Source organism: Oryctolagus cuniculus, chromosome 12, assembly GCF_051225735.1.
Source record: "Oryctolagus cuniculus isolate XC-2025 breed Fujian yellow rabbit chromosome 12, ASM5122573v1, whole genome shotgun sequence".
NCBI lineage: Eukaryota > Metazoa > Chordata > Mammalia > Lagomorpha > Leporidae > Oryctolagus > Oryctolagus cuniculus.
The window spans coordinates 40,479,681-40,498,761 of record NC_142878.1 but is presented as its reverse complement, the minus strand read 5'-3'; the positions used below and the strand labels follow the sequence as shown (position 1 = coordinate 40,498,761).

Here is a 19,081-nt window from a genome sequence, read left to right as displayed (position 1 = left end):
AAGCCTCTTTCATTTTTTCCTACTTCCTTTTCAACTCTTTTTAAGAATTATTTCCTGAATCATAATATTCTACTGTCTTCTACTCTTTCATCTCATAAAAACCAGTGTAAATGAAGAGCCTAAATACTGAATTGACATAAATTTTCTACCAAAATTCCTTAACAAAACAGAGTTAAGTTTTGCAAAATGGAGCCCTGGTACTGGTTAATAAAGCCAGACAAAAATTTTATACCAAAGGTTTTAATGAAAGTAAAATATGAGAACCCAGAAATAAAATATTTCTACTCTAATGAATGGCAAAGTCTACAATTTTCAATATCCATACTGCCTTAGAAGACTGAAGGCTGACTGACCATGTTAATTTCAACTATCCCTTCAATGTTCAAATTCTGAATGACTGATGGCAGAAATATTCCACAAAAACTTCATCTCTAAAGATTATACAGATTTAAACTGAGCCCACAGCATATCACACTTGTCATATTTGAGTTAAATGGCACCAGAACTTACCACTTCTTATAAAGCAGTATTTTACCCTATTGCTTCCAAACTTCTGCAACCAAAATTCTAGGAACCCAAACATGTGCTGTGTTCTAAAGGCATCTGAAGTCTTTTATTTAAACCATTTCACAGGATTGGCTTCAGAGGATTCACATGCAGCATTCAAGTGTATCTGGAGGAGGACAGTCCAGGCCTTCCGAGGTCATGTGTCATCAAGGTCTGCAGAGTTTTCACTGTCATTTGCAACAAGAGCTTCTCTGTTTTCATAAGTCCAGAAACCATTCAGATCTATTAGAATGGTGGTGACCGTGTCTCCTTGGTTACTGTTGATTAAATCCTGAAGAGAGATTTTCAAAGGATCCTTTGGTTTTACCATGTCAAAGATTTCATCCTGCAAGAGAAAAAAATGTGTCATGGAATGAGTCATTTATCATCTATCACACAATGACCTAAAATTCAGTTACCCATGAACTCACATAACATTTTTTTTCTACTTTTTTTCCCTTTTCCATTTAACAGGCAAACAGGCAAATTCCTTTTCTCTGTGTAAGTCACAGAATTTTACTGGAGATAATTTAGCTATTTGATATTTATCCTTCATTCTATCGATGAAGAAAAAGGCCCTGAGTTTAATCCAAGCTACATAGCTAATTAGTGGCAGAATTATCTATGGTGAAATATAGATATAACCCTATTCACTGTACTTTCCTGTTGCCTTCTAATAGGTGGTAAAGTGAGGTCTACACTTAATTTTTTTTTTTTTTTTTTTTGACAGGCAGAGTGGACAGTGAGAGAGAGACAGAGAGAAAGGTCTTCCTTTGCCGTTGGTTCACCCTCCAATGGCCGGCGTGGCCGGCGCGCTGCGGCCGGCGCACCGTGCTGATCCGATGGCAGGAGCCAGGTACTTATCCTGGTCTCCCATGTGGGTGCAGGGCCCAAGCACTTGGGCCATCCTCCACTGCACTCCCTGGCCACAGCAGACAGCTGGTCTGGAAGAGATGCCACTGGGACAGAATCTGTTGCCCCGACCAGGACTAGAACCCGGTGTGCTGGCGCCGCAAGGTGGAGGATTAGCCTAGTGAGCCGCGGCGCTGGCCTTAATTTTTTTTATCATCAAATTGTCAACTTTATTTTAATTTGAAAGGTAGAGAGTCTTTCAAATATATGTTAGCTCACTCCCCAAATATCTGCAATAACTGGGTCTAGACCAGCTGGAAGTCAGGAGCCCAGAACTCAATCCAAGTCTTCCATGTGGGTGGCAGGGATCCAAGTACTTGAATCCATTACCTGCTACTTCCCAGTGTGCATATTAGCAGGCAGCTAGAACTGGAAGGAGAACCCAGGCAGTCTGATATGGGATGTGGGTGTCCAAAGCAATGTCTGAACAACTGTACCAAATGCCCATATCAAGGCCTAAAATGTTTTGAAAAATAAAAACTCATCAGTTGAAATAAAAATTTAGGGACTGGCACTGTTGTGCAGCAGGTAAAACTGCTGTCTGCAGTGCTGCCATCCCATATGGGCACTGGTTTGAGTCCTGGCTGCTCCAATTCTTATCCAGTTCCCTGCTGATGCACCTGGGAAAGCAGCTGAAGATGGCACAGGTGCTTGGACTCCTGCATTCATATGGGAGACCTGGAAGAAACTCTTGGCTCCTGGCTTTGCCCAGGCTCCACCTCTCCCTTTCTCTGTAACTCTGCCTTTCAAATAAATAAATATTTATAAAAAATAATTTTAATGCTTCAGATAGAGTGATAAAACTTCATTCCCGGGGCCAGCGCCGTGGCACAGTAGGTTAATCCTCCATCTGCGGAACTGGCATCCCATATGGGCGCCGGTTCTAGTCCCAGCTGCTGCTATTCCAATCCAGCTCTCTGCTGTGGCCTGGGATAGCAGTGGAGGATGGCCCAAGTGGTTGGGCCCCTGCACCCGTGTGTGAAATGGGGAAGAAGCACCTGGCTCCTGGCTTCAGATCAGCGCAGCTCCAGCCATTGCGGCCATCTGGGGAGTGAACCAACGGAAGGAAGACCTTTCTTTCTGTCTGTTCCTCTCATTGTCTGTAACTCTACCTCTCAAAAACAAACAAACAAACAAACAAACAAAAACCTCATTCCCAAAACTGATGCTAACTTTTTACTCTAAGCCTAGGACTTGAGGAACAAATTTGGTATTAAAGAATTAGTCATCCAGAATGACTAAACTACTAAAACTTGCTGGAATAGATAAAAAGAACTTCTATATATATATATTTTTTAAAGATTTATTTTATTTATTTGAAAGACAGAGTTAGAGAGAGAGGTAGAGACAGAGAGAGAGGTCTTTCATCCACTGGTTCACTCCCCAATTGGCTGCAACGGCCGGAGCTGCACTGATCCGAAGCCAGGAGCCATGAGCTTCTTCTGGGTCTCCCATGTGGGTGCAGAGGCCCAAGGACTTGGGCCATCCTCTACTGCTTTCTCAGATCACAGCAGAGAGCTGGATTGGACGAGGAGTACCCGGGACTAGAACAGGCACCCATACAGGATGCTGGTGCTTCAGGCCACGGCTTTAACCCACTGCACCACAGCACCAGCCCCAAGAACTTCTATATTATGAAGTATAAAATAAGAGTATTTTCAAGGAGTTAGCACTTTTTCTAATACTTTTATATTAAAATTATTCAAGAATGTAAGTGCATTTACATTTTTAAAAAGGAATGGTTTAGGTAATGAAATGTATAAACTATTACTCTTGTTATGTTTATGAAATTTCCTTTTCTAGACTGCTTACAGCTTGAAACTGCTGGTTCTTTTTTTTTTTTTTTTTTTGACAGGCAGAGTTAGACAGTGAGAGAGAGCGAGACAGACAGAAAGGTCTTCCTTCCATTGGTTCACCCCCAAATGGCTGTCATGGCTGACTCCTGGTCTCCCATGCAGTTGCAGGGCCCAAGCACTTGGGCCATCCTCCACTGCACTCCCTGGCCACAGCAGAGAGCTGGCCTGGAAGAGGAGCAACCGGGACAGAATCCGGCGCCCCGACCAGGACTAGAACCCGGTGTGCCGGCGCCGCAAGGCGGAGGATTAGCCTAGTGAGCCGCGGCGCTGGCCGAAACTTTTGGTTCTGAAATTACAATGTTTCAAATCTGACTTACTTATATTAGACCAAAATAGCTTTGTATCTTATACTTGGTTAAAATGGCTAGACCATTTTTTAAAAAGACTTACTTATTTGAAAGGTAGAGTTATGGGAGTAGGGGACTGGAGGAGCTAAGACAGACAGACGGACAAACACACAGATTGATTGATTGATTCTGATACTGCATTCCCCAAATGGTGGCAACAGTTGGGGCTGGGCCAAGATCAGGCTCAGGCCAAAGGCAGAATCCAGGAGCTCCATCCCGGTCTCCCAAGTGGGTGGCAGACACCCAAGTACATGGGCCATCGTCTGCTTCCTTCCCACATGCATTAGCAAGGAGCAGGGTTGGAAGTGGAGCAGCCAGGACTCCAGCCAGTGCTCATATGGGATGCTGGTGCCACAGGTGCCAGCCTAATCTGCTGTGCCACAATGAAGGCCCTGGCTAAGGGCATTTTATTAATATGTTACTCAACTTGAATCAAATGGGTAGTGGATACTGAATGTTTTTTCATAGCTGGTGCATGATTACTAACATGTTAAGTACTAGCAGCACGTGTTTCAAATTGTAGGAGTGATGTCTCCTTAGATCTAACATCAAAGCAAAGCAGGCAGGCTCTTTGAGGTGGCATACTAAAAAACTGCCTGATCCTAAAACAGTTCCCAAGTTAAAAATTCAGTTCATAATGGGATAGAGTGCCAAAGGGTGCATGTTATATGGCTTTTCTTAGTTTAGTTTTCAGTTAAAATGAATGAATACTTCTGCTATGGTCTTAATATGGTTTGTCCCCTAAGAGTTCATGTGCTGGAGGCATTGCCCTTAGAAGGGATTAATGCCAGTTTCTCAGTATGAGTTAGTTCTAGAGAAAGCAAGTTGTTATGAAGTGAGGCCAACCCAGACACGTTGGCTCCATCTGCACATGTTCTGTTTCCATTTTTCTGCCATGTTGTGCCCTAGTTAAGGGGGCCCTCACCAGAGGCCACCTGGACTTTATTTTAGCCTCTAAAACTGCGAGTTAAATACAATTCTCTTCTTTATGAAGTACTCAGCTTCAGGTATTTTGTTATAGCAATAGAAAGCAAGAATAAAAGACTAACAATGCTAAAATTATAGACTTCATAAGTCAATCACTAGCCCACTGTGGTCTGTCTCTAATGATTAAAGTATCAATCCAGAATAAATAACAAGTAACTAATTTAGTATAGTATTTCATAGTTCCTAAGTTGCGTTCATATAAAATTTCATGTAATACAAATGATTAAACTAGTCATTATGATAATATTATCTGGTAACATGAACTAAAGGAAAAAGTAACCTTGACATCTTGAAATGAGACAGGATCTTGTCCATGGATTTTCATGAGTTCTTGTATGGCCTGTATTTAGTGAAAATAAAGTCCATTTAAAGAAAATCAGATATACCATATACCCCCACCTTGTCCCACAGTCCCTTTCTAATTCTATGTCCTTTCCTATCAGCCATAAACTTCATGACCTCAATCATTCTTGCCAGTCTTTGTAACTTGCTTGATCTTGTTCCATATCCATCAGTAACCACTGACCTTTGTAGACCTATCCCTTAGCTACCAAAACTTTAGAAAATAGTAAGACTGCAGATTGCTGTTACTTCACTGGAGTATTCTTTAACCTCAAATGGGTTGTTAGCATGGCCTAGCAATTATTCTGTTATGACTTATTCCTCCCATTTTCTATGAATACTGTCCACACTTTCACCATTTTGAAAGACCCCTAATCTACCATGTCCCATTTAATCCTATACTTTGAAGAGAAATTTACTTCCATTTTTTTCTATTATATAGAAGACAAATATTTTCCTTTTGAATCTTTAAGAAAAAAATAATGACTGAAGAAACTGAACTGAAAATACTTGAGGCATGAGTCATTAACTGGTAAATGTGAAGCCTGGTAAATAATCAACCATATATGTTCCCAATGTCACTCTGTATGTGGTGCCACTGACATCAGAGTAGTCACAGGGGAGCTCTCTGATACAGATAAAAATCGAGGAGAACTCTGTTACAATGCAGTAGTCGGCCCGCTTGGTATGACCTAGGGTGCATCATCTAGGCCCAGCTTTATCACAGGATCTTGATGGGCAAAGCCTTTACCAACAGTCCAGCCTAAAAAACCTTTCCTAAAATAGATGTTTTTCTTTAAATATTAACATTCCAAGAACAGAAGATATTGTAAAGAAATCTATGAAAAAACTGTTTAAAGATATTTTTACTTCGCTTTTCTAAGACTGAGTTTTCACTTAATAAGTTTGTCTAAAATGAGGACATGCCTATGATGGGTTGCTATTGTCTTCTTGGATTAGCCACTGATTTAAGACTACATGACATGGCACTTATTAAAAAATGTATCCTAATAGTGGAGTTGTAATTTATCCTTTTAATATTTGCAGTCAATACTGCCTTGAAAAATAATAATGGAAATTCTTTTAGGGAATTTAACATGAAAGTATGTCATTTTTGCATTTAAAAAACATTTCTTTCTGTTGTTGATCTTGACCATATAAAAATGATACAGTCTAAGAATCTATTATGAAAATAGGATAATGGAGTAGAATACTACTGTATAAATCTGTTCCACCAAGTGGAAAAATTACCACTCAAAATAAGGAATGATTTGACAAGGGAAGACATTGCTGCTTTTACACCTGTTACATTTGAATGCTTATCAAATTACAACCAAATTCCACTTCAGAGCTGATGATATTATTTGTAGAGATCAAATAAGGCCAAAATAAGGGCCTCAGCAAATCTGTCTTACCCTGAAATGAATGCAGCACATGAATCTAGCTTGTTTAAAATGATTTTCATTTTTTTTAATACAATAGCAATTAAAAAATCTATACTTGGGGCTGGTGGGCTGGTGCTGCAGCATGGTGGGTGGGCCCACTACCTACAGTGCTGGCATCCCATGTGGGAGTCAAGTGGAGTCCCGACTACTCCACTTCCAATCTGGTTCTTTGCTATGGCCTGGGAAAGCAGTAGAAGATGGCCCAAGTCCTCAGGCCCAGAAGACTTCTCTCTGCCTCTGCCTCTCTGTAGCTCTGCCTTTCAAATAAATAAAGATTTATATATAAATAAAAAAAGGAATCTGTGGATGCTCTGACCTTGTTTAATTAAAGCTTAGGATTTTACAAAACAGTTTTTGATCAATAAGAATGGAGAATCTCTTATGTGCCCACTTATATTTTTTAAAAATAAAAGGGAAAATCCCTAAAAACAGATTTGATTTCCTTCTGAAATCTGTTATGTAAATCCTTTCATTAAATTTGAAAACCACAAGTCAGGTAAACTGTCACTAAGTAGGTAATTTAAACCAAATGACATAATATGTTTTAAGAAGCAGTGACCCAAATGAGGCTTACCCTAAAGAAGTAATTAAGCGAAAAGACATTCAGATAGCCCTTGTTCTCAATATCTAGCAGTTTGAAAATATACTGGAGAGCCGCAGGTTCCTTTCTGTTTTCTAATGCAAGAACAAAGTCCAGGTAGGTCTTATAGTCCTGCAGGAAAGAAAATGACATTCATTACAGGCCTTAGTTGAAACTAACTTTTCAAATGAATATTCGGAGATCTGAAGTTATTTTGTAGTCAAAAGTGGCAAATTTTTTTCTTAAGTTACTATCAAGTGAAACCCATCTTTTTACTTGATATTGGTTTCTAGAAGTTCTATATATAGAAGCTAATCTATCTTGGACCGTTTGGGGAGCTAACTCATTTTCTTAGGCAAGAGCTGTTTCATTGCATGGGTACTTTTGTAATAGACAAAACAGTGACTAGGTGACTGTGCATTACCATTTACTATCTTCATTTTAGTGCAGTTATTCTGGAAAGAATTTTTTATCTGGAACATAACAGTATATTTAATTTACTATTATGAAATGCAGTTGGCTCTCGAAAGATGTGTTCTGTATCTGTGGATTCAATCAATGGTGGATTGAAAATACTTGGAAAACAAATTTGGTATCCACAGGGGGTCCTGAAACTAACCCCCCCTCCCATGGATATCGAGGGACAAGTGTACATGTTTAAAATTTTTAAATCACATAAAATAATAAGAAGCCATCTTGAAACTGCCAGATATTTGACAGCGATGTGACACTGTTCTCTCCCCAGCCCCTAAAAAGGCAAAAGAATATAAATGGAGGCTGGAAGATGTACATAAAGCTACTGACCTACAAACGAGTGTCAGTCATAGATCACTTTCTGTATGTGGTGAAAACAAACAGAATACTTGGAAGGCTTTACATTCTTGGAAAAGATTTTTAGCCTAGGTTTAAAAATTCCTTTCTGGATAAACTGCAGTTATGAGGAGCTGAAGAGATGCAGCTGCATCATTGTCTAACTCCATCCACAGTTGTGGCCTCTGCCTTTCTTTACTCACCAGTAGTCATTAGTATACAAAGCACCTCACTGTCCACTGTCAACAGCTGTGGGAGTCACAAAGTAGTTTCTGTGCCTTTCTCAAAACCCTTTTCCTTTGCTGTTAGTGTAAACAATGGTATTATCATATTGCTATGAAAGCTAATGTCTCTTCTGACAGTGTTTTTTTTTTTTAAAGATTTATTTTATTTGAAAGGTAGAGTAATGGTGAGAGTGAGATGGAGAGAAAAAGACCTTCCATCCACTGGATCGCTCCCAACACGACTATGAGGCTTGGGGCTAGGTCAGGCAGAATCCAGGAGGCTGGAACTTTATCTGGGTCTCCCATATGGGTGGCAGGGGCTCAAGCACTTCAGCCATCATGTGCTGTTTTCCAGGCACATCAGCAGGGAGTTACATCAGAAACACAGCAGCTGGGACTTGAACCTACACTCTGATACAGGATGCCTGAGCACTGCAGGCAGCAGCTTAACCCAGTGTGCTGTACATAACACCAGCCCCCTGACCTTTTTTTTTTTTTTTGACAGGCAGAGTTAGACCGTGAGATAGAGACAGAGAGAAAGGTCTTCCTTCCGTTGGTTCACCCCCAAATGGCCGCTACAGCCGGTGCGCTGTGCAGATCCGAAGCCAGGAGCCAGGTGCTTCCTCCTGGTCTCCCATATGGGTGCAGGACCCAAGCACTTGGGCCATCCTCCACTGCCCTCCTGGGCCACAGCAGAGAGCTGGACTGGAAGAGGAGCAACCGGGACAGAATCTGGTACCCCAACCAGGACTAGAACCCAGAGTACCTGCGCCCCAGGTTTAGGATTAGCCAAGTGAGCCGTGGCACCAGCAGTTTTTTTTTTTATTCATTACATACTACTGTATGATAGGTGTGCTAACAACAAAATGAACAAAATACTAAAATTCTTTTTGCCCTTAGCCCACAGGGCGGTGTTTTTAAGTGAATTTATAAGACCCCAGGCTCTGAATCTTAAGTAATTTGATGTTTATACTTTTAAAAATACTATTACATGCTGATATCAATGATGCAGTATCATATCAGGAAAAAGGCTTATGGAAACAGGGAGCCTAAGTTTTTAAAACTTAACAGATTTAAACTACCATTTCTCCATCATAAGTCAGACACTCCTGGAAAACACGGTCTAAGAAGACATTGGTCATGGTTGCTGTTCCATAGCGGGAGAGTTCTTCCTTACTGAGCATGCCGTTGTGATCCTTATCAAGATTCAAATACTGGCCTTGGGAAGAAAGATAATAAAAAGACACTTATGACCAAAAAAACTATAATTAAAAGACAAAAAATAGACATTAACAAAATGTTCTTTTCATTGGTTGATTTATTTTTACTTTTATTACTGATTTGAGATTCAGAGAGCACTCCCTATGTGTCAGTCTTTCTGCCTCTTTTATTTTATTTATTTATTTTATTTTCAAACTAATTATGTTAGTTAGGGAAGTGGCCTATGTGTAATTGCATTAGCTAGCCTTGCAATCTAGATCAGAACAACCTTTAAGCTAGAACCAGTCAAAACCCATCAAGACAACGATGGCCTCTGGGCTCGTTCACATATACTATTTCCAGTGTACACTACTTCAGGACATTCCTAGGTTTCTAAATTAGATGGAGAGGGGCTGGTGCTGTGGCGCAGTGGGTTAAAACAGGCCTGCAGCACAGCAGCCCATACAGGCACCAGTTTGAGTCCTGGCTGCTCCACTTCCAATCCAGCTCCCTGCTAATGTGCCTGGGAAAGCATTGGAGGATGGCCTAACTCCTTGGGCCCCTGCACCCATGTGGGAGACCCGGAAGAAGCTCCTGGCTTCAGATTGGCTCAGCTTTGGCCATTGCTGGGAAGTGAACCAGTGGATGGAAGACCTCTCTCTACCTCTCTATAACTTTCAAAATAAACAAAAATAAATCTTTTTTTTAAATCAATCAATTAGATGGAGGTAGGAATCTACAAAAAGCACTAAAATGCTATCACTTGAGAAGAGATGAGGATGCAAAAGTAGACAGAAGACTGCCCAACAGGCTACTGCAGCCCACTAGCAGACAAAGGAACGCAACAGAAGAGCAAACCTATCCCTAGAATGCCCCTCTCTGTGGACCCTGACAACACTTTCTCACATAGCAAGGCAATAGCTCATATACATAATAAGGCTTCTAGTCAACAAACATCAAACTAATTCTGTTTGCTGTACTGAAAAGAAAGTACAATAAGTTGGGTTCTAAAAACATAAAAGGTTGGTATTAAAAACAATTATATTTGTGTAATATAGAACACTAGCTTTGAAGATAATTAGCCTATCATATGGTAAATTGGCCTATGTACGAAACTGTCCTCTGAACACCAATTACTTGAAAAATGCAAAATTCCAATTTTAGCTTTATGAAAGGAACATACCATAAACCCTTAGGGCAGAAGGAGCAGAAAACCAATTTGTTTCTTGACTCTCCTTGGACAGTTCTTCATCCCTTAGCTAAACAAAGAGATATAATTAGAAGATAGCAACTGTCAAGTGATGTAAGTAGTTTATTTTTAAAATATTTTAAAATTTATTTGAAAGAGTTATAGTGGGTTGCAGGGGCCCAAGTATTTGCGCCATGTTCCACAAATTTCCCAGGTTCATTAGCAGGGAGCTGGATCATAAGTGGAGCAGCCAGGACTCAACTCAGTGCCCATATGGGATGTTGGTGTGGGACAGGCAGTGGTCTCAAATGCTGTGCCACAACACTGGCCCCTGATGTAAGTTGTTTAAAAACATACGTACCTCCAATAAATCATCTAAGAAACTGCATGCTAAAATATCTTGAATTTTTATCTTCCCTTTAAAGAATATAAAGAAACATAATTATTTTATGTCATTTTAAGAACATGAGCAACTCATTTTTAATACATGACCAATTACACAACTGATTTTTTAAAAACTTATTTTAAAGGTGGAGTGACACAGAGGTATGTTTCATCTGCTGGTTTGCTCCACAAATGCCCATAATAAATGAGGAGATTATCTCCATTTTTCTTTGGAATGTTCTGGAATAGGAAGCAACACAGAGGTGTGGTTAAGAGCAGACAAGTCTCTCTTTGCCCTTCTCTCCTGCTCTCTCGGTTCCTCTCTCTAGCCTCCTCCTCTGGTCTCTTGGCTCTGCTCTCCTCTCTCCTCTTCTCTGCTCTATCTTCTCTCCTTGCTAGCTACTCTCCTCTCTGTTTCTCTCTTATATTCTACTTCTCTCTTTTTCCTTCGCCGCCCCTTCACTCCGGTCTGTAGGGTGTTCCCCAATAAACCCTTTCCCTTACTCCGGTGTCCGGTGTGCTTTGCAACGGCTAACATTAAGATATAACATTGGTGCCGTGATTCGGATAGCCTCATATTGGTAATCCAGCGTCCCCCAGTGCTCTGGGGTCCTGGATTTCTGCCGGTCACGAAGCACACCTCCAGAACTCTTTCCAAGCCACTGAACGCTCTGCGACCTCCATCCACACATCGGCCTTCCAAATTTTGAGGTAAGATGCGGAATGGGAAGCTCTCATGGCGACTGCTATTTGAGTGGTGGTCTACTGTCGGATACTCGCCCGACTACTCTCATAAAGGTCGTAGCACTGAACTCTAGCCACCACTCCTACTTCTACTTAAGGCCTTTAGCCTCTAGGGACACTGTGTCCAGGCAACAGTGGGTGTGAGTGACGACTCCATCTCTGTTCGCCTCTCTACAGGCTAGGCCCTGGGCTCCAGTGGGCGCTTGGGTGACGACCCCGCCTTCTGCTCCCATTCCTCTCCTAGTCAGATGGCCAGGACTTCAAGGACACTTGCTGTCCACTGATCTGACCTACTGAGTCGCCATGGGAAATTCCTCCTCCCGCGTTCCATCTGATTCTCCTCTTGGTTGCCTTTTAAGTAATATGGTCCTCTCAAATTGGCCCCAGCCCTCAAAAGCGGCCCCTCTATGATGGCACATTTGGCCCTGAGGGATCGGAAGTCAGAGTAGTTTGACCCTGATAACATCTTTATCACTTCCGTGAGCGTTCGGGAAAATGGAAGGGGATTCCATATGTCCAAGCCTTTTCCTATATTTTAACTAAACCTCCCCTGTGTACTTCTGGTCGCCAAGATTTGCACTAGGGGGCAGAGGCCTGAGCAAAAAATCCTCTCTTCTGCCCCGAACCTGTTATCCTGCAGATGAACTTCCTTATTGCTCCAATCTACAGGCACCGGCTCAGCCGCCTCCTGAGGCCTCAGCAGCGGCTGAAGTTCTGGCACCATTATCTCCCACGCAGCAGAATCCACCATTGGCTCCGACCCTGGCCCTGTCCTCACCTCCCCACTCCTGCCGAATTCCAGGGGGCGGTGTCAACCTTTTCTGTCCTATTTAAGCCCATGGCTCAACTATTCCTCAAAGCCATTCTCAAGCCCGTGTGTACTTCCTCCCTAGCTCCTACCCCCACTCACTGTATCTCCCCCTCCCACCTAGGAATTGTTTATCTCAGAGCCCAAAGTCTACCATCTCTGTTTTATCCGTTTGGGAATGGTCTCCATGGTTTTCAACTGGTCTTTTGTCCCTCTCTTGTCCCAGTCTTACCATAAGAATGGCAAGGGAATGGTAGTCCCAACCTTTTGGGCTCCCTACTTATTGAGAAACAAATTAGGTGTCCCACCCTTCTGATAGCTCTTTGTTTTATCATGCAGATAGGAGAATCAGGTTTCCCTGCAGGGACCTGGCCCACTGTACCTAATCTTTCTTTGAATCTAGAAAGATCACTAACTACCTTTGAAAATACTGCTTTGTGAAGTAATGCTATAACTAGTACTGAAACAGTATTTTACACTTTGTGTTTCTGTGTGGGTGCAAACTGATGAAATCTTTACTTAATATATACTAAATCGATCTTCTGTATATAAAGATAATTGAAACTGAATCTTGATGTGAATGGAATGGGAGAGGGAGCGGGAGATGGGAGGGGTGTGAGTGGGAGGGAATTTATGGGGGGGGGAAGCCACTGTAATCCATAAGCTGTACTTTGGAAATTTATATTTACTAAATAAAATAAAAATAAAAAAGGAAAAAAAAAAGAAAATACTGCTTTGTAACTGGCTGAACTTATTTTGCAATTTATTTTAACAGGTTTCTGGGTAATCAGTACTCAATGAAACAACAATGGGTAATTAGTACTTGTTTTAGATGAATGCAATTTTAATTTCAATTCAGATAAAAATATATCAGTATCCTAAGTCATTTAGGTATAACTGCTAATTTAAATTGGGTAAAACTTTTGTATACTCAACATGTTATTCTATAAAAAACTATTTGGGTTAGTTCATAAACTGTCTATGAAAATATTTCAACATTGCTTGTAACTCAGGTTGAAATTTGATGCGTTACCTTAATCTTAATTTGAAGATTTTTAACAGTTTATCTCAAAATGTAAATCAAGGACATTGGCAGATCGAAAACATCACAAGTATACTAATCTATTCCTCTTTGACATAAAATTAGAATCTAATCCTCTGTTAAAGCAATAAGTTAAAGTAATCTATTATATTCTCTTGATGTCTGTTAAATTCTAATTGTTTAAAAACAGCTGAATTTTTATTAAGAGCTATGGGTTATTTAAATATGTGCTTCTTTTCAAACATTTAAATAATTACCTTGTAACAATGATCAAATTTGGTCTATTTTATGTCATGATTTTAAGGAATCTTACTTCAACCAGATATTTTGGATTTTCAGCCTTCTTGACATTCTTGACAGGCATTCAAAAAATCAAAAATCAAAGTTTCAAAGAACTTGGACTCTGAAATTTCCAGTAAATTCTGGACTTTGGTTTTTCCAGTTCGGGCCCAACTGAAAAAATCAAAGGACTTATGTCTCTCATCTTGTAGAGACGCCAACTAATCAGGCTATTTGGATTATATTAGAAGTACTGTCAAGATGTGAAGTGGTACTAAATTTTAAGTTTCTATAATATAAAATATAGAAAAATAAAATATATATAAAATATAGAATTAAAAAGTCTAATCATCTTGTGTTACTAGACACATAGTTATCTTAGTAAAAAAGCCCCAGAGGCCTAAAGGGTTAAATGCTTTGTAAAATCCTACAGGTGCTTTCAAAAATACTGTGTGCAGTAAGCAAATGCCTCTTGTTGGTTAATGAGTTTATAATTTTAAATGTGGCAACTTAAAATCTTGTCATCTACAGTTTTGTATATCAGATTTTTTGCTTATAAAACTACATTTTTCTGTAATAACATAGCCAAAATAAGAACTTAAATTATAATTTCTTAGCTAGATTTACTTCGCCATCAGCGAGGTAAACAGTAAACAGGAAAGCCTCCCTTTCAGAACAAAGGGAAAGAAAGTTTTAAAGTGAGAATATAGTTTTCCTCATGGGCATTGTTGGTTCTGTGTTTAGCTGTCTTCCTATAGGTTCTGATGAACTTTTTCCAGCCACATGTACTGTATTCAGTACTTTGGGATTACTCTGTAAACAGATGAAGCCAATAATATATTAAAGGTACCAACTGTGAGAAAGTATGGTTAGCTGAGGTTACTAAAACAAAAGTAATTCAAATCGATTGGTAATTTACAAACAGGAGTTAGATTTTTAAAAAAACTATTAAAACTGCTATATTGGGCTGGCGCCGCGGCTCACTAGGCTAATCCTCCGCCTAGTGGCTCCGGCACACCGGGTTCTAGTCCTGGTTGGGGCGCCAGATTCTGTCCCGGTTGCCCCTCTTCCAGGCCAGCTCTCTGCTGTGGCCAGGGAGTGCAGTGGAGGATGGCCCAGGTGCTTGGGCCCTGCACCACATGGGAGACCAGGAAAAGCACCTGGCTCCTGGCTCCTGCCATCAGATCAGCGCGGTGCGCCGGCCGCAGCGTGCTGGCCGCGGTGGCCATTGGAGAGTGAGCCAACGGCAAAGGAAGACCTTTCTCTCTGTCTCTCTCTCTCACTGTCCACTCTGCCTGTCAAAAACAAAACAAAACAAAACAAAACAAAACAAAACTGCTATATTGGTCTATTATGTTATATGTGCATACATACTGTCTACATGGGAAAATTTACTAAAAATTTTATTTTAATTGGCTTATAGATAAGATTGTCCATAAATTTAAACAGCTAAAATAATTTAAAGATATATTTTAATTTGTGTGACCTGAATCTATCATATGTTTTAAACTTGATGATAGAAACTAAAAACATTTTATATGCTTGTGCTGAAATTTGCTGGTGAAACAAGCTACATCATGTTAGATATATATATATATTTTTTTTTGACAGGCAGAGTGGACAGTGAGAGAGAGAGACAGAGAGAAAGGTCTTCCTTTGCCGTTGGTTCACCCTCCAATGGCCGCCGCGGCCGGCGCACCACGCTGATCCGATGGCAGGAGCCAGGAGCCAGACGCTTTTCCTGGTCTCCCATGGGGTGCAGGGCCCAAGGACTTGGGCCATCCTCCACTGCACTCCCTGGCCACAGCAGAGAGCTGGCCTGGAAGAGGGGCAACCGAGACAGAATCCGGCGCCCTTACCGGGACTAGAACCCAGTGTGCCGGCGCCGCAAGGCGGAGGATTAGCCTAGTGAGCCGCGGCGCCGGCCATCATGTTAGATATTTAAGAGCTGTTTCCAAATATATGTATTAATATTTATGGAAGGCATTGGGCCTTCTGGTAATGTTTTCTTAAGCTGTCATCTAATGGTTAAAACTGCTTTCTAAGTTTTCATGTGATATTGCTATTGTTAGTAAGCAATCTGGGACTGGCACCCCTATTTCTCTAGTCTAAGCCCAATTTGTTCTTTCATTTCTCTGTTCTCCTAAAGGTAGGAAACTAATTCTATTATGAAGGAATCTCCAAGATTCAAAATTTGATTTTAGATCTTACAAAAGAGATGGCTAACATTTTTCTGTAATAACATAGCCAAAATAAGAACTTAAATTATAATTTCTTAGCTAGATTTACTTCGCCATCAGCGAGGTAAACAGTAAACAGGAAAGCCTCCCTTTCAGAACAAAGGGAAAGAAAGTTTTAAAGTGAGAATATAGTTTTCCTCATGGGCATTGTCTGCCTTAACATAAACTACTACAGAACATGCCTGTGACTACAGACTTCTAGTTTAGGTCACTGAAGATTAGAGATGGGACTTGAGCACCCCCTTGACTTGCATCCTCTGGTCTGCTTTAACAAAAACCAGGAGGAAAAGAAAGCTAGGCATCAGAAGCAATGGGTGGCAGGCCTATTAATGGCTGCTCTGTACAGTGATCTGCCCTCAAGGAGACCCAACAGGCCAGTCCACTGCAGTGGCTTTCAGTGTGGAAAGCCTGGGCTTCAGCAGAAGTCAGCTTGTGAAGAGCCCTGGAAGCTCTATCAGCCAAGAGTTGGATCACTGGAAATGGACCTGCCCTGGAGTTGAAGGACGCCCAGGTCAGAACCACAGATCTTATTGGCTCTAAGCTGAAAAGCCCTTCATTCAGCCCAGCTTCCAAAGTGACCACTGCAGCTGAAGGGATGGCCAAGTAGGGTCAGCAACACTGCAGGCAGAGCTGTAAATTTCCTGTTAGAGATGCCACCTGCCTTTCTCTAGCCAGCTCTCCTCCCAGGCCAGCTAGGTAATGGAAGTCAACAGAGTGCCTTCCCCAAGGAGGTTCACACCTCCCTTAGGATGTACCCTATGAAGAGATAGATATGTCTGGGCCTCATAATTTACAAGGCTTTAAAGCCCACCTGATTATTATCAAGCCCCTTCCATCAGGTTCTATTTGCCTCTCAATCAGAAAACTTATTTGTAGCTTAGACAGCACCTTTCTTAGCTCCTCTAATGATTCTGTCCTTTCTTCTAAACCCTGTCTAGCCCACTTGGGCCTCATTCCTTTGTAACCATAGCCTCTACTCTACCACCAATGTCTCTACTCCCAACCTGTGTGTACTGATGGTCCTCTTCCCCACTTAATGTTGTATGATTGTTCAGAATTTCTCTACAGACAAACCCCACTACCTGCAAAGGTTAGTGGCCTTTCTCCCAGTCTTGGCTGGAATCAGCTTTAAGCCACATCCATCAAACTGTCCCCACAAGGGTCCAGAGACCCCCTCCATTTCCTCTCTATAAAATCCTCTTATTACCTGGTTAATGTTACTCTTAGGATCATTGGTTACTACTCTCACCCTGTCTTCTATACTAGAGTGTCTAAGTGTTTACAGCAGGTGATAATGGAACAAAGGCCTTCAGCAACCAGGCAGTCAACCAAATGCTGCTACAGGGACATACTCGGCTCCCCACCCAGGAGACAGCGGCCTGAGACATTGCCCCATGCCAGCGAAGAGTACATTATCGCTCCATGTCAGCAGGAAGTAGCTCTAAAGACAGATCATTGTCCCTCTACCCCTCTTGGACTTTTGGGACTAATGTAATCCCATACAAACCCTGCTTTATAAAAAACAAAAGGGGGGAATGTTAGGAAACTGGCGCAGTTGTAGCCAGGTGGCCGATTGGCCCAGCTACCTGAGCCAGGCTCCACCCCCATCCTAAAGGGATTCGCTGCTCCTGCTTCCCTGCCCGCCCTCAGGCAAAGTTTTAAAAGGGCCTGTTTCTGAACACATGCTCTCTCGGTCCTTCTCTCCTGCTCTCTCTGGGTTCCTCTCTCTAGCCTCCTCCTCTGGTCTCTTGGCTCTGCTCTCCTCTCTCTTCTATCTTCTCTCCTCGCTAGCTACTCTCCTCTCTGTTTCTCTCTTATATTCTCCTTCTTTTTCCTTCGCCGCCCCTGCCCCTTCACTCCGGTCTGTAGGGTGTTCCCCAAAAAATCCTCCCCCCCCCCAAAAAAAAAAGCGCAGACAAATGGGAGTCTGAATGCCACTTCTACAATATGTAACCTAGCTATGTCTCATTTGACTTGTGGAAAAAATGTGGATGATAATATGAGGTTATGAGAAGAAAAAGGATCCGTGTGAAATGCTTAGCATGATTCTGAGTACATAATAAACAGTCCAAACAGCTATTTTTATTTTGTAAAATTTCCAAAGGAAAAGCTGTGTATGTGCCTGCAGTGGGGGAATTTTAAAAAGATCATGTTACCAGGTCCTGCAACAGGACTCAGAGCTGGATTTTCAAGAATGGAAGGAGAATCAAGGACTTCAATTGGGCCTTCTCTGTTTCTTGCTCTGCCCTAATTACATGCATTTACATCTGATGAGTTACAACAACTGCTAATGCAAACTGTTTCTGAGGGCAGACTATCTGGTTCCCATACAGGGTAGTTAACTTCAGACAGAAAAACACATGATGGATAAATGACTCTCATTACATTATTTTTCATCAAAAAGCTAACAATTCTCCAGTATGTCACATATCAGAAAGCAAATTTTGCCAGAATAACTGGCTTCTAGGGTGGGTGTTTGGCAAAGTGGTTAAGGATAACCAGTTTCTTATTACTGGAAAGAGCTGTAACGACTGATTACCCAGTTTATATTTTTATTTTGAGGACGACATCCCCTGTCACACAGCTGGTTACAGTCCGTGCAGGCAAAAATAAAAAATCTTTATGTAAATCTAAACCAAAGCACTGCTTTTTTTTTTTTTTTAAGTTTTATTTATTTATTTGAAGGACAGAGTTATAGAGAGGGAGAGGCAGAGGCAGAAACAGAGCTCTTCCACCTGCTGGTTCACTCCCCAAATGGCCACAATGGTTGGAGCTGTGCCAATTGGAAGTCAGGAGCCAGGAGCGTCTTCCTGGTCTCCCACAAGGGTACAGGGGTCCAAGGACTTGGGCTCTCTTCCATTGCTTTCCCAGGCCATAGCAGAGAGCTGGATTGGAAGTGGAGCAGCCGGGACTCGAACCGGCACCCATTTGGGATGCTGGCACCTACAGGCAGCAGCTTTACCTGCTACGCCACAGCGCCGGCCCCTGCTACTGTTTTTTCAACTTTTCTCCTCCCTCGACATTCATGACATTATGAATGGCAATGGCATATTAAGAAAATAAGTGATACTTTTCAAGACTTTCTCAAGACTTACTGAGATTTAGACATAACATAATCATAATATCTAGTTAGATAGAGTTTTCCT

The 19,081-nt window shown here is 41.5% G+C and overlaps 1 protein-coding gene across 12 annotated transcripts in view; it reads right to left on the bottom strand.

Annotated features, from left to right (window-relative positions):
* Positions 1-224: 224 nt before the first annotated feature.
* The window catches only part of PPP2R3C (protein phosphatase 2 regulatory subunit B''gamma), a 39,670-nt gene continuing 20,813 nt past the window's right edge, over positions 225-19,081 (bottom strand). For 6 of the 12 annotated variants that reach the window (XM_002718140.6, XM_089309763.1, XM_089309765.1 and 3 more), the window contains 6 exons: positions 10,800-10,855; positions 10,433-10,508; positions 9,132-9,268; positions 7,010-7,147; positions 4,929-4,988; positions 225-892 (listed from right to left, as the gene is read on the bottom strand). In XM_002718140.6, the coding sequence (XP_002718186.3) occupies positions 704-892; positions 4,929-4,988; positions 7,010-7,147; positions 9,132-9,268; positions 10,433-10,508; positions 10,800-10,855 (656 nt within the window). In that variant the 3' untranslated portion in view covers positions 225-703. The remainder of the gene's footprint in view (positions 893-4,928; positions 4,989-7,009; positions 7,148-9,131; positions 9,269-10,432; positions 10,509-10,799; positions 10,856-19,081) is intronic. The other 6 variants (XM_008269502.5, XM_089309768.1, XR_016217874.1 and 3 more) reach the window with 5 other exon arrangements.